The 14110-nt window shown below is 34.7% G+C and overlaps 1 protein-coding gene across 2 annotated transcripts in view; it reads left to right on the top strand.

Annotated features, from left to right (window-relative positions):
* SELENOF (selenoprotein F) overlaps positions 1-14110 on the top strand; it is a 46916-nt gene that overhangs the window by 5950 nt on the left and 26856 nt on the right. For both annotated transcript variants that reach the window (XM_032608682.1, XM_032608677.1), the window contains exon 2: positions 3196-3363. In XM_032608682.1, coding sequence (XP_032464573.1) covers positions 3196-3363 — 168 coding nt within the window. The remainder of the gene's footprint in view (positions 1-3195; positions 3364-14110) is intronic.

Genomic DNA, 14110 nt, shown 5'->3' with positions numbered 1-14110 from the left:
TAAAACATGCTTTGGTAACAATATGTTTGTTAAGCAGTTCACAGTTTCAAAGTTATTTCATTTTTATTGCCTGTTTTAGTTACTATGGCTACAAAACAAATCACCCTAAAATTTAGTGGTGTAAAACCATTGTTTATTTTGCTTTCAAATTTCTATGGGTCAGCAGTTCACACAGGGCACAGCAGGATGGCTGTGTGTTCCATGGTGTCTCAGACCTCCACCTGAGACTGAAAGACTAAAATGTGAAGGCTTTTTACTCACATGTCTAGTAGTTGATGCTGGTTGTCAGCTGGAGGCCTCAGGTGCTCTCTACATGGGCCTCTCTACATTCTCTCTGTAGTTTAGGCTACCTTACAGCATGGTGGCTAAATTCCAAAGTCGAGTATTATAGAGAAACAGATAACAGCACCTGCAAGCACTAGCCAAGCAGAAATTGTTTCCTTTTTTATGGCCTACCCTCAGAAATCATGTAGTATCCCTTCCTTTACACTCTGTTGGCCAGAACAGTTACAAGCCCCTGCCCAGGTTGAAGGGGAGGGAACATAGACTCCCACTCCTCAGTGGAGGACTGTCAGTCACAGGTGGGATGATGTGTATATATTGGTGTGGCCCTCTTCTGAAAAAATAGAAATTAACCTGTGAAATTGATCAAGCAGATCACTTTACTAGTAAATAAATTACTCAAAGTGCTAGTATAATAGCAAGAGTCTTAAGTCCCTCCCACTAGACTGGGATACTTGATCTATTTTGATATATTATGATATACAGTCCACATTTTTACTGAGATAAGGTAAAAGATGTATGTATATGGTATCAAATTAGGATGTTGACTTACTGTTAGGTCAATGGGATGATCAGCATTTTGGAAGAGTATGCCAGCAGTACTTAAAGTTTTTCACTTTAAGTGAAAACTTTATCACATATCATTGGGTTATGCCTTTGGGTTTTAATCTGCATGATTAGTCAGCTGGTGGGCCAAATCCAGCAAGCCTTGTTTTTGTAAATAAAGTGTTACTGGAACACAGACACCCATTCATTTATTATTGCCTGTGACTGCTTTTGTGCTGCAGTAGCTGAGTTGAGTAGTTCCAGCAGAAACTATATAGCCACCCAAGACTGACATAATTACTACGGGGCCCTTTACATAAAATTTGCAGACCCTTGGTCTAGAAGATCAACCAGGCACAGTCAAACAATCTGAAATTCCCCCTACTTGAGGCTGTGGTTTTGACCAATTCATTTGCTTAACACACAGGAGAATTAGCACAAGTGCTGGAAATACAGAGAAATAACTTAATGCTTGCCCTTGAAAGAGTTCACAATATTACTGGGGAATCAGACAATCCTAGATTTACATAGTACAGTGTCGTGAGTGGTGCTATTTTACAGCTGTGCATAAATTTCGTTCTCAGAAAAGACAAATGGCTAAATACTGAGATCTGATTTTTTTCAGAGAAGGCTTCCTAAGAAGACTGATATACCAGTCGGGTTCTTAGAAATAAGTAGAATTTAACAAGGTGGAAAAGTGTAAAAGAGCCTTAGAGTAGAAAAGTATGAGCAAATGTCCATTTGAGTAGGGGTTTTATATTCTCAGTTACTATAGGAATTCATTATAGCTGAAAAGTAGAATGGGATTGGAGATGTAATGAGAGATAGGAGTAGCTGACCATTTAATCCACTGAGGCAGGAAAAGATTTGAGAGCTCTTTAAGAGACAGAATTGTCAAAACTTGTTTTTTTAACAAACAAGTTAATTGACTGATTGTAAGAATGGTGAAGAACGTGGAGTCTAGGATGAACTGACTGGGGCAACTAGGTGGTCAGGGAAAATGGTGTCATTTTGCCAAGATACTGAATACATGGGAAGGAATAGATTTAAGGAGAAAAGATGTTTCACTGTTGGAGAGTTTGAATTTGCAGTGCATGTACAACATCTACATGAGATCTCAGGTAGGCTGTTGGCTTTGGAAACTTGACACTTAAAAAGACTTGGGAGTTTTCAATAACTGAGTATTTGAAGCCATGGAAAAGATGCAGTTCTCTATAGAAAGTATGCAAAGCAAAGAGAGAGCCAAGAATAGAAATGGGAAACAACATCATTTAAGAGATAAATAGCAGAAGAAGGAGAGGGAAAGCCATGGAAGAAGCAGCTGGAGCAGAAAAGTTTTGAAATGCCATTGCATTTAGTGATTTTTGGCATGTTTAGCTGAGTGGTGTGGTGGGATCAGAAACCAGACTGTAGTAACAATTCAGAAATAACAGAATGTGGGGAGAGCAGTTAGAACTATGGGTCTTGGGTACACTGAAGATATGAGTTATCAATGAAAGTAAATCCCTGTGGAGATGGCAGAAGACAGAAGTTAAAGCAGAGGTACAGGTATTGACCTTAGACAGATGTAGGTATACCACACTCACTGAGACATGAGAGGAGAATGGATAAAGGAAGAGAATAGTTTTGGAAGCCTGTTTTTGCCAGTCATTCTGTTTGGTTACTTTACATAAGTCATTTCATTTAATCTTTACTGAACTCTATTTTATGTGGGATGCTTCTTGCTTTATCAGTGAGGAAATTAAAACTCAGGGAGGTCATCTTGCCCAGAGTCACACATCTTGTAAGTGGTGGAACTGGCACCTAAACCCCGAAGTTTTATTTTTGATGTGCTCCCGCTCTCCCCAACTTCATCCCTTTCTGTACTCTTCCCCTGCTAGATGTGAATGAAGATAAGTTTGTAGGGTGTAGTAGGGACCTAGAAGTTAATGTTACTCCATACATCGTATGAACAGGTGCTATGTTCTTAAAATAAAATGGAAATTCATTTTTCTTCAAAAGATATGTAATATATATATCATAAAGAAATAATATATGATCTTTTTTGTTAATCCGTGTTTTAGCCAAGCTGTAATATGACAAATTTTTAAGAAATAAATTTGTTGGGGATGTGGGAAGAACCAAAGACTCATATAAAGTTATAAAGTATAAAAATAAGAATTTGTCTCCAAATGAGGCATTTCACTAACTGTCTTTAGTGTATTAGATTTTGACAATCCTAGTTTCTCCTTTTTTGGAAGCTTTGTAATATAAACATGAAGTTTACATGTAATGTAAACATGAAGTTACATGTAATGTAAACATGAAGTTTACATGTAATGTAAACATGAAGTTAAGGGGTTTTTTCCCCTCATTTTTTGTTTTCAGGTCTCTGCGTTTGGGGCAGAGTTTTCATCAGAGACTTGCAGAGAGTTAGGCTTCTCCAGCAACTTGCTCTGCAGCTCCTGTGATCTGCTTGGACAGTTCAACCTTCTTCAACTGGATCCTGACTGTAGAGGATGCTGTCAGGAAGAAGCACAATTTGAAACCAAAAAGGTATTGTTTTATAGTATCTCTCTTCCATTATATGGTTTAGTTTAGATAAGGTAAAATGTTAAATTGCTTAATCAACTTAAATATAAAGAAGTCTTTAGCTTTTACATTTTGTAGTTTTAGAAACTCAACTGATTTCTTGCAGACCCATTAGATCAATCAAAGCAAATAGGGAGGAAAAGTATGGTTACAGATTGATAATACCATCCTACCATGGTTGTCCAGCAGAAGGGAAGCAGAATTACTATAGCATGCCTAGATTGTAAATCTATCCAGTCTTCCTAACTTCCGGCCACATAAAGCCAAAGAATAATTAATTAGATGCTTTTATTCATTTGTAATAAGAACCCAGTCTTATAGTGAAATTTGAGATGAAAATAAAGCACCTATTATCTGGCACATAATTGTCAACAATAAATTATAACTTCCTTTTTTTTTAATAAATTTATTTATTTAATTTATTTATTTTTGGCTGTGTTCGGTCTTTGCTGCTACCCGCGCGGGCCCTCCAATTGCAGTGAGTGGGGCCACTCCTCGCCGTGGTGCGCAGGCCTCCCATTGCGGTGGCCTCTCCCGCTGCAGAGCACAGGTTCTAGGCGCACGGGCTTCAGCAGTTGTGGCACGCGGGCTCAGTAGTTGTGGCCCACAGGCTCTAGAGTGCAGGCTCAGTATCAGTGGTGCACGGGCTTAGTTGCTCTGCGGCATGTGGGATCCTCCCGGACCAGGGCTCGAACCTGTGTCCCCTGCGTTGGCAGGCGGATTCCCAACCACTGCGCCACCAGGGAAACCCTAAATTATAATTTTTAATCTGGTTAACAAAGAATATGGTCTGTTACAATTTGCACATCTATAACTAATGTTTCCTGATACCTAATCTCACCTTTAACACCTGAAAACAGCCAGGAATAGGTAGTTCTAACAGTCCAATAAAATCTGCTACTGTTTTACCCACTGTTCAGAATAATAGTAAACTTGCTCAATTTTTAAATCTTTTCATTAAACCCTTAGACTTCTTTAATTTATAAAGTAGACTGAAAAGGTCATTTATATCATCCAAATAAAGCTGAATTAATGAGGACCCTGTGTTTGAGAAAAAAAATATTAGCATCTCTCTGCTTTGTTTCCTTTTAATATTCTCTTTGAGTTGTACTTACTGAATCCTGTTTGAGGCATTATGGTTTGTAAAGCTTTCAAACAGTAATTGTATCTTCTCATTATTAGGTAGTAAAGGTTTACTTCTAACACTGAGTACAGTTTTCTAGTTCTGTAAGAAAAACAAGCTGACAAGCTTTCACCATGTTAGTGTTCAACCAGAATTTACACTTGATTTCTCAGTTGTAAACCTGAAATTCCTGTGTCCCACAAATGGCTTCCAAGTCTTCCATGTTTTTCATTTTCTTGGTTCACATATACCAATGATGTATTTTAATGTTTAGAAAATTTCCATACATATAAGTTAGTCTTTATTGCAAGTAAATAAAATCTAAACAGGTTTTTAAAACTTGATTTTAAATAAATAGATTTAAGACCTAGACCTAACTAGTTTAGTAGGACCCTTCCCTCTTGTTTCTTGTTTCGTTTTATCAATGACATATTCACATGGGACAAATTGCTGAAGTGTGATTCATCCTCTCATCTTTAAGCTATTATTCTGTGGTCTGTACGACTACTCAACTAACAATGATTATTTGTGAGACACCAAACTTACAAGGATTGAATAACAAGGGGTGTTTTATAATAAGTTATCACACACCCGGTTTGTAATTAAGGGTAAGTTGAGAAAGTCTGCCCTTTGATACCAGATGTGCCTAAACTGTAAACCAAGTGCATATAAAAGCTTTTACTAATTGCCCCTTTAGTAATTCTTTATAATATTACCAGTTTTATGGTATAATTTTTTTTGTTTTTTTGCCATGCCTTGTAGCATGAGGGATCTTAGTTCCCCAACCAGGGATGGAACCCGAGCCCTCTGCAGTGGAAGCACGGAGTCTTAACCACTGGACCGCCAGGGAAGTCCCTGTGGTATAACTTCAGTGGAACCAAACTTCAGTCACACACTTTGCAAATTCATTATATTCCTGTTCAGTTTTCATTATTAACTGAGCTATGCAGCAATAATAGTAGGCAAGTAGTCCATCATTTAATATATGCCTAACTAATTACAAACAGAAATAATTATTATATCTCAGTGCAAGTGAGCCTGTATCCTAATGTACCTTTTATACTGTACCCATTGTTTTTTTCTTAAGTCCTTGCCCATAATCTGTTAAGATGTACTTCTCATTAAGCATTTGCTAGCACAGTGTTGTACAAAATAAATGAATGTTTTTTTTTTTAAATAAGCCTAGTGGAACTAGAACACTTAAAATAGTACTGGAAATAGAAAAGTAAGGCATGTCAGGCAAGCCTCCATTTAGATGCAAAATGCATTCAAGTATAGAAGTGGTACTTGATTTAATCTGTACAGTATTGCTCTCTGGATTATTGGTACATAATTATAGGTAACAATATATATAACAGTTTTTCTGTCTCATTCAACTCTGGCTTAAGGCTTAATTTTGAAATTATAGTTTAATTTAGTCCTACTTTAATAAAAGTAAAAATATGCAGTATGTAGACTAGTGCCTTACATCAAAAATATTACAAATACTTAAACATGGCCATGTGTCTGTGTAAGTCATTGGGAATATAAATTCTTTAGAAGAGAAAAATTGTAGTTTATGTACAGGAATGTTTTGGCAATTTATAATAAAGAAATGTTACCTGAATACTCATTTTAGTTCTTGCTTAGTTGCATGCTTTATAGGTCTGTCCAGGGATGAGGCTAATCATTTTTCGAATGTTTACTCATTCAACAGGATGAATTTAGCCTTTGATAGGCAGAAGCATAAAATCTGCTTTTAAAAAAAAAAAAAAAACCTTATTCATAATAAATGCAGAAAATGTCTTCAAAATCCCTTATTCTGCAAATAGATATTCCTTTATTATTTTTATTTGGTCTTATTTCTCTCCCCCTACCCCCCATTTTGATCATAAAGGACCTAAGTAAGCATCACAAATACTACCTAGAAGGAAATTTTTTTGTAAGCTATTTTACTACTGTTTTAACTAGTTTTGCTCATAAATACATACCTAGGTACAGTTTACAAACATTAGTAAGGATGTTGACTGAATTATGAGGAGCGTTCTAATTTGTAGCTTAAAGTAAAAAAAGGTAAACTAATGAAAGAAAAAAATATTTAATTCTTGGTGCTATTAATATTTACTAAGTAGGATAAGTGACTTCAGCTTTTTATATATAGAATCTTAAGATGGAATGGGAGGGACCATTCTTCTTTTCACTGCTGACTGACTTTTTCCTTGTGGTGGGAAAACATAGTATTGATAACAGCCAGTTCCTTATAGCTTTTCCCACCAGAAAAGGACTAATTCTTCCCCATTTACAATTTTGAAGTATTTTAAACAAGGATTGTTACTAGCTCAAGTTGGGTCACTAACCAGTTATTAGCTAGGATCATGGAATAATGTTAAGAACCTTTAACTGCCACACTAGCTATGTGGAAAGTTGCACTAGGGAGCAGGTGGATGAAGCAGCTCTTAGGTAAAGAACAGGCTATTTTTTTTTTCCTCAATTACTAGAGTAAATCACTTCTTGAGCTATTTTAAAGATTTAGCTCAAGTATCCCCTATTCTGGGAACTCCTCCCCAATTTCTCCTCCTTACTCACTACCCTTGGCCCTTCCAAGTTATGTTAGCTACACCTCTGTATTCCCAAAGCACCTGAGGATACCCTTGATTCGCACTTAACCACCACTATATTGTATCTGTTGTTTGGCTTTTTTTCTCTCCCAGTGTTTCATGCTCTTTGAAGTCTGGAGCTATGTTTTATGTTTCTGAATCCCCAGCCTTTAGCTTACAGTATTTCTTAAGTTTTTGTCCTTGAATAAGGCTGTTTTTACTAAGAACAAGTTAAAAAAGGTCATTTTTTTAAATTATGTTGAAAATATACTTGAACTTTGTAGATGCTTGTTAAATACCTTTTTCATGTATTTCACTTATATATCCTAAATATAAAAAATAAGAAAGTTTGTCTTCATGATTTCAGTCATCTGTTAGTAACACTAATTGTTCATGTAACTATAAATATAGAATTTTCATTTCTGTATTTTACTTATAAGGATACCATAAGCTTCCCAAATCTATCTAAAAAAAGAGATGTTAATAGCACAAATTGTTAGTGTTCCCAGTCTGATCACAAACATTAATAGATACTTTTTCAAAGAGTACATGACCATCCAGTTAAAAGAGTTTCCTGGGATTTTCCTGTGAGAACAATCAATCAAATCATTTTGATTGTTAAGAATTTCTTAACTTCTATTTCCTAAGGGTTATAAGATTAAATGTAGTATTTCAATAAATGGGTTATTTTCTCATATTTTTATAATCTTCCCAGTTCTGTGAAACTGAATGTTGTCAGCTAGGTGCTTTTTTTTTCCTGTCTCATTTAACTTTTCATATCTTAATGATATCAGCTTCTTCCAGACATTGTTACTGTAGAACTTCTGTATTTCTCCTTAGTTATATGCCCATATTTCCTTAGCTAGTACCTGTTCTTTTTAATATCTTATAGTCCCAATGCTTTTTTCTTCTTTCAGATTATTTTTATTTAATTGGTTTTTAGTACTTTCTATTCTTTTACGTTCACACCTACTTTATCTCTGAACTACTGTTCTGAAAGTTTGGCTACTTAACCGAACCAGAGTACCTTTTGGGAGAAAAGAATCCAGTTAGCCGAATTACTTATATATATGAACCAATAAGCAACTTATTTCAACTTAATTTGCTGTTCATTGTCTTGATTGTATTGGGGGGGGAGGGGGGAGTTTAGAGTAGTGCTTAAGAGCACAGGCTCTGAAACCAAACTACCTAGGTTCATATCCCCTGCTATTCAAGTTGGTAACTTGGACTAATTACTTATCCCTCTGTGCCTGTTTCCTCATTTATAAATTGGGGGTAATAATAGTTCCTATATCCTAAGGTGGTTTGAGGATTAAATAAGTTAATATACATACACTGCTTAAAATAGTGCCTGGCATATAATAATTACCAGGTAAATACTTGGGGCTGGTGGTGATGACAGTAATAGTAGTAGTATCTGATTTGCTGATGAAGAAAAAACAAGAAAGAAACAGCAAATTTGGAGAACTCAGAGGATAACGTAATAATTATTGCTATTGGAAAAATAGGGTAAAAGAAAATAGATAAGAGATATAACATGAACTATTAGATTTACCAGTAATAAAAATTTGGAACAAAATTTTCTATTATTCCACTTTCAAGCCCTTGGATCAGTTGAATCAAGAAGAAATATCTTATGATAAAATAATTAGTAGTATGAAGACTTTGACCATTTGTAATTACTTGCTTATGTGCAGCAAAATACAGAATTATGTCAAACATAACCCTAGATTTCAACTTTTTGACTCCTTGGTTGACACATTTTAATAAGGAAAATACTACAAATTTGTACTTTAAAAATATGTAGCATTTTGATTATTTTTAAATGCCAAATGAAAGATTGCATTTGAAGAGAAAAGGTTTTGCTACTAAAAAATATTCAAAACCATTGATAAAGTGGAGCTCAATTTTTAATCTAATACTTAGTAACAGATTTCAAAGGTTTAAGAAAATTTTGAAGAGAAAAACTTAGAAGTGAATTTTTTTTTTTAAACTCTACAGATTGAGAAGAGATTTCTTTTGTTTGAATTTTGGAACATCTTGGTCTTATTCACAGAATATCAGTAGAAACCTAGGCTGCAGATCACCAAACTATACCATTACTGGTTCTGTAAAATACCTCAACAGTTCAGGTATTTGATAAAAGGATTTTATTTACCTTAAAAATCTTCAGTTTTGTTTTAATAATTACATTGGCTCAGCTTTAAGTGTTAATTTACCTTGGTTATGTACTAAAGTGGTTTACCTATGTTATCTATTTAATCCTGACAACAGTTCTATAAGGTAAATACTGTTACCCCTATTTAACAGAAGAGGAAACTAGGGTGTAGTATGCCCGACGTTACCCAGCAAACTGGTGCCAGAACCTGGCTTCATCTCAAGTCTCTCTTGACTCCAGAGCCCCAAGTTTTTAAACATCAATACTGTTTTGCCTCTCATCTTGAAAATCTTAACAGTAATACCTACTTCACAGAGTTACTGTAGAAAAATGAATGAGTTAAATGTAAAACACCAGACAGGCTTTCTGAAGGTCTGCCCCTTTTGCATTTATATTTAACAAATTTAATAACACAGTCCCATTACTAGTTTCTGTTTAAAATTACCAAATCTTTACTCCTCAGTTTACCACAGACTTTAATGGCTTCCACTACTTGGTGTTTTTGAAGAATATGTTAATGAGTTTGGCTTTATTGAAGGCCCAACCAAACATTTTAAGTAAGTCACATAATTTTTCTTATTTCTGATAAAAGAGCATTGAAACATTTTGTTATTTTCAATTTACATGGAAATTCTGTAGCCAGCTTTAGAGTAATTTAAGTCAGCTTAAACAGCATTATGCAAAACAGTGGCAAATTTTAAGCTTTAGCCTATCAAAAGCAGAATGCTACTGTGTCTAAAACATAGAAGGATGAAATGGAGGTTAAGCTACTGCGTGAAATTGTAGTTGCTAAAGAAATTTCACAGTTGCTTAAAATAGCTTCAGTTTTGTAGTGTCGGTAGCATCAAATACATGAATTGATTTCTTCAAAGGAAACAAATATAATTCAACAGATTATTCTAATTATAATATAAAAACATTGTCCAGAAATAAGCTTTAAAAAAAAACAAATCTGAGTAATGTTTGGCAACAGTTCAAATTCAGTGTGAGAATCACTAAGTAAGACTCCTGAGTAGCAACAGTAGTAAATAATGACACAAATGTTTACTTAATAGCTACTAACATTCATTAAGTTCTTATAATATGAAGGTGCTGTTCCAAGACTTTACATGAATTAACTTGTATAATCCTCACAACAGCTCTATGAGGTAACTACCATTATCATCTCCATTTCATAGCTGAGTCTGGGGCACGGAGATCTTGCCTAAAGTCATACAGCTAACAAGTAGCAATAAACATATGTGTTATATATTTGTGTAACAAAAGTTTTAAAGTTTCTTTTGTGCAGTTATTCAGTGGACTGAAAATATTATTTAAATTTATTTTTTATATTTTCTAGATGTGGCATTTCTCTGCCTTTAATATGAAAACTAAATGTAGTCAATTTTTTTAGGTATTTACAAATCAGGATCAGCTTCTATGTAAGCATGTTAAAACATTCTGTCACCTTTGCAGATTGTAATATTTAAAAGGGAAATAAATCCTTAAAGTAATTCATAATCTATCTCCAGGCTGTCTTACAACTGCATTTCCTAGACATACCTACCTCAGAGTCAAAATAAACTTTCTGTTTATATATTGAATATTACTTCTTACTATAGGTTCTGAGAATGCCAAAATAAGACAATAGTCACTGTCCTGGAGGACATGAAGAAATAGACATGGAAATTGGACTACTAGAATGCAGTTGGCAGGATATTCTGTTGGGCTAAAGCATAATATCCAATGTTATAGCTGCTTAAAAAAATTAGAAATAAAAAATAAATAAAAGTTGGAAGGAGGAAGGAATCAGTAAATCTCTTAAAGTTGGCATAATCAAGGACTATAGATAGAACCATATTAATCACTGTGGAAGTGACCAGTAGAAGAACTAAAAACAGTTTAAAAGTTATTGAATGAGATGGGAGGCAAAGGAAAATTTTTACTTCTTCTTTTATACCCTTCTGTACTGTTTCCTTTTATTATTTTTCCAGATGCATTGATTCTTTCAAAGATTCAGTGAGATGTGTGCTGTAAACAAAATATGTGGTATGAAAGCACGTAAAAGGAAGGGTATAACCATTTGACAGGCCAGGTAAATATTACCACTTGCTTATGTAGAAGTTGATGCTTATAATAAGTTGGAAAATAATTAGGAGAAGGTCGTCTCTGGCAGAAGGAAAAGTAAATGCAAAGATACAGGGTCATCATGAGAGAGATGGGTGTCTAAAATAAATCAGATAGCTTATTATGAGGAGAGATAACGATAGGTAATTAAGTAGGTCCAGAGTGCCTTGATAAGAAGTTTGGACCCTATCCTGTAGTCAGGGGACAAAATATAAGGATTATAAACGGTGAATTGACATCAGATTTGTATTTTAATAACTTTTGTTGGTGTTGTGAATGATAGTTGACAGGGCAGAGGGGAATACTGTTGCCAGAAAAAGAACTTCGATTGCCAGTTTCCAGAGGCAAGATACAGGGGCTTAAGCTAACACACTGGTAGTAAAAATGGAGAAGGGACAGATCTGAAATAGATTTAGGCAATAAAACTTACAGGATTTATTGACTGACTGGATTGGAATGGGGAAGGGATGAGTGAGGATGCTTTCCAGTGTTCTTATTTGAGAAACTGCTAACCCCAACATAAGTCTGCAAAGAACTTCCATCTAACTACAAGGTAGCCCCTTAAGGCGATGGTGGTGGATGGGAAAAGGGACAGCAACAGAGGATAATTTTTAATATCGCATACAACCCTTAGCTCCAAACTGCCTTTTCAGTTTTCTTTTTGAAGAAATAAGTGTTAAGTTTTAATTTAGCAGGCCATGAATTGTATCTGGTACCATAGTCAATTCTAAAATAGATAGTATACTTGTCAAAGCGTGCACAAAAAATAAAAATGTGTGGAATGGCCTAGTTCTTTTGTTCTAATTTCATATTGTTGCTCTTAATTTTTGTGTACTGTTTAACTTTGGGATTATTATGGCTTTTTTTTGTATCTGTTCTTAAAGTTAAAATATATTAGGTGATTAATTTTAATAGAATAAAATCATTTGAGCCAACTCTTGTTTTTTATTTCAGATATTTGTAACCTTTCTTAAAGATAGTAATAATTGCCCCTTTTTTTATGACAAACAGTGTTCAGTATTGGAGTAGTATTGGGAACACTAACACAAAGAATTGAATTCTCTTTTGAAAAGCAGGTTTTCCTGCCGTATATGGCACTTTCATGACATTTTTTGAGGCTATTGAAACGGTTGGATATTGAACTGTATTTTAACAGGATCTCAGTTTTTCAAGTTAACAGGGACATACGTTATAATTTTCAAACATTTAGGAGCAAAAATACATTGAATTTTTTTTACCGTTTTCTTTACTTACACATGTTACCAAGGGGCTAATTGGTTTTATTTTCAAAACTGCTTACTAAGATAGTCAAGCTTAGGGTCATTTTTACCATTCTTTGGATATTTTGACCTCAGGAAATATAGTGGCATTGTGTCAAGTTATTTCTTTATATTGTGTGATATTCCCTAGGTATTAGTAGGATTGAATACATTGTTCCCAAATGATACCCTGAATTATTCATACTTGTAGCTGAAGTATGTATAGGAATGTGTGTGTGTCTGTATCTGTGGGTGTATTTGTTTCCAGGTGAAAGTCTAATAGCTACAGTCTTAACCTCTTGCTGATGAAATTCTCTTTGTTTTAGGTATATATACAAATTCTCCTTCTTATCACAGTATTGAAAGAAGCCTCGTTCTTTTTTTCCTCAAATTTCATAGTTGAAATGGTCTAATTTAGATTGTGGTGATGTCAGAGAAACATTTTTATTTTATTTTTGTACATTTTCATTGAGCTTTTTAGTGGAACAGTAATTGTATCTTTATGGAAATATTCCCCCAGTGTACTCCTACCTTCTTTAGAGCCTAATTTAAATTAAGGTAGATATTACCTTGCTTGTTTCTAGTTTTCTCAATCTCAAGTCAGACGCGAGATTCAAAGAAGAATAGCAATTTAATAGTGTAGTAGAATAAGTTTTAAACTTAGGGATCTTCCTTAGGCACAGTTGTTTTATATTTTTTCAGAGTTTGGTAGAAAGTACCTAAAAATGAATAGTTTAATCTCAAGGGTATAATATTAGAGCATTATTTACCAGCTTGGTTTGCTAAAATTGTAAAACCCAAGTTATTTCCCTATTCCTCCATATTCATTCATCGTTCCTATGTAAGAATGCCATCAGTCAGTGTGTGTATGAAAATGTTAATAAATACACTATTTGCTTTATACACTTAAGGTGACAAACTAAAATCTTGACCAAAGCTTACTGTAAGATTGCAAACTATTTAGTACCCTGGTTATTTGTCCATGTGTAATTGTAGCTTTTTGTTTCTATCACTATAGGGCACTTTAAAAAATAAAAATCACAGGGCTTCCCTGGTGGCGCAGTGGTTGGGTGTCCGCCTGCCGATGCAGGGGACACGGGTTCGTGCCCCAGTCTGGGAGGATCCCACATGCCGCGGAGCGGCTGGGCCCGTGAGCCATGGCCGCTGAGCCTGTGCGTCTAGAGCCTGTGCTCCACAACGGGAGAGGCCACAGCAGTGAGAGGCCCGTGTACTGCAGAAAATAAATAAATAAATAAATAAAAATAAAAATCACAAAATACAGGAATGACCTTGATAAATATTTAAAACATCAGCAGGTCACTAGACGTAGTTTTAGATGGAAACATTTTCCCTGAGAATTAACTGACTAAATTTTGCTAAAAAAAAATAGCTTCTGCGTGATGTGTTGATATTTTTCCTCTACCCAGATGTATGTGAAAGGAGTAAAGTTGACTTTAAGAAATTACACTGGATATAATTAATGTTTAAA

Source organism: Phocoena sinus, chromosome 1, assembly GCF_008692025.1.
Source record: "Phocoena sinus isolate mPhoSin1 chromosome 1, mPhoSin1.pri, whole genome shotgun sequence".
Taxonomy (NCBI): domain Eukaryota; kingdom Metazoa; phylum Chordata; class Mammalia; order Artiodactyla; family Phocoenidae; genus Phocoena; species Phocoena sinus.
This window is presented reverse-complemented; position numbering and strand designations above follow the sequence as displayed.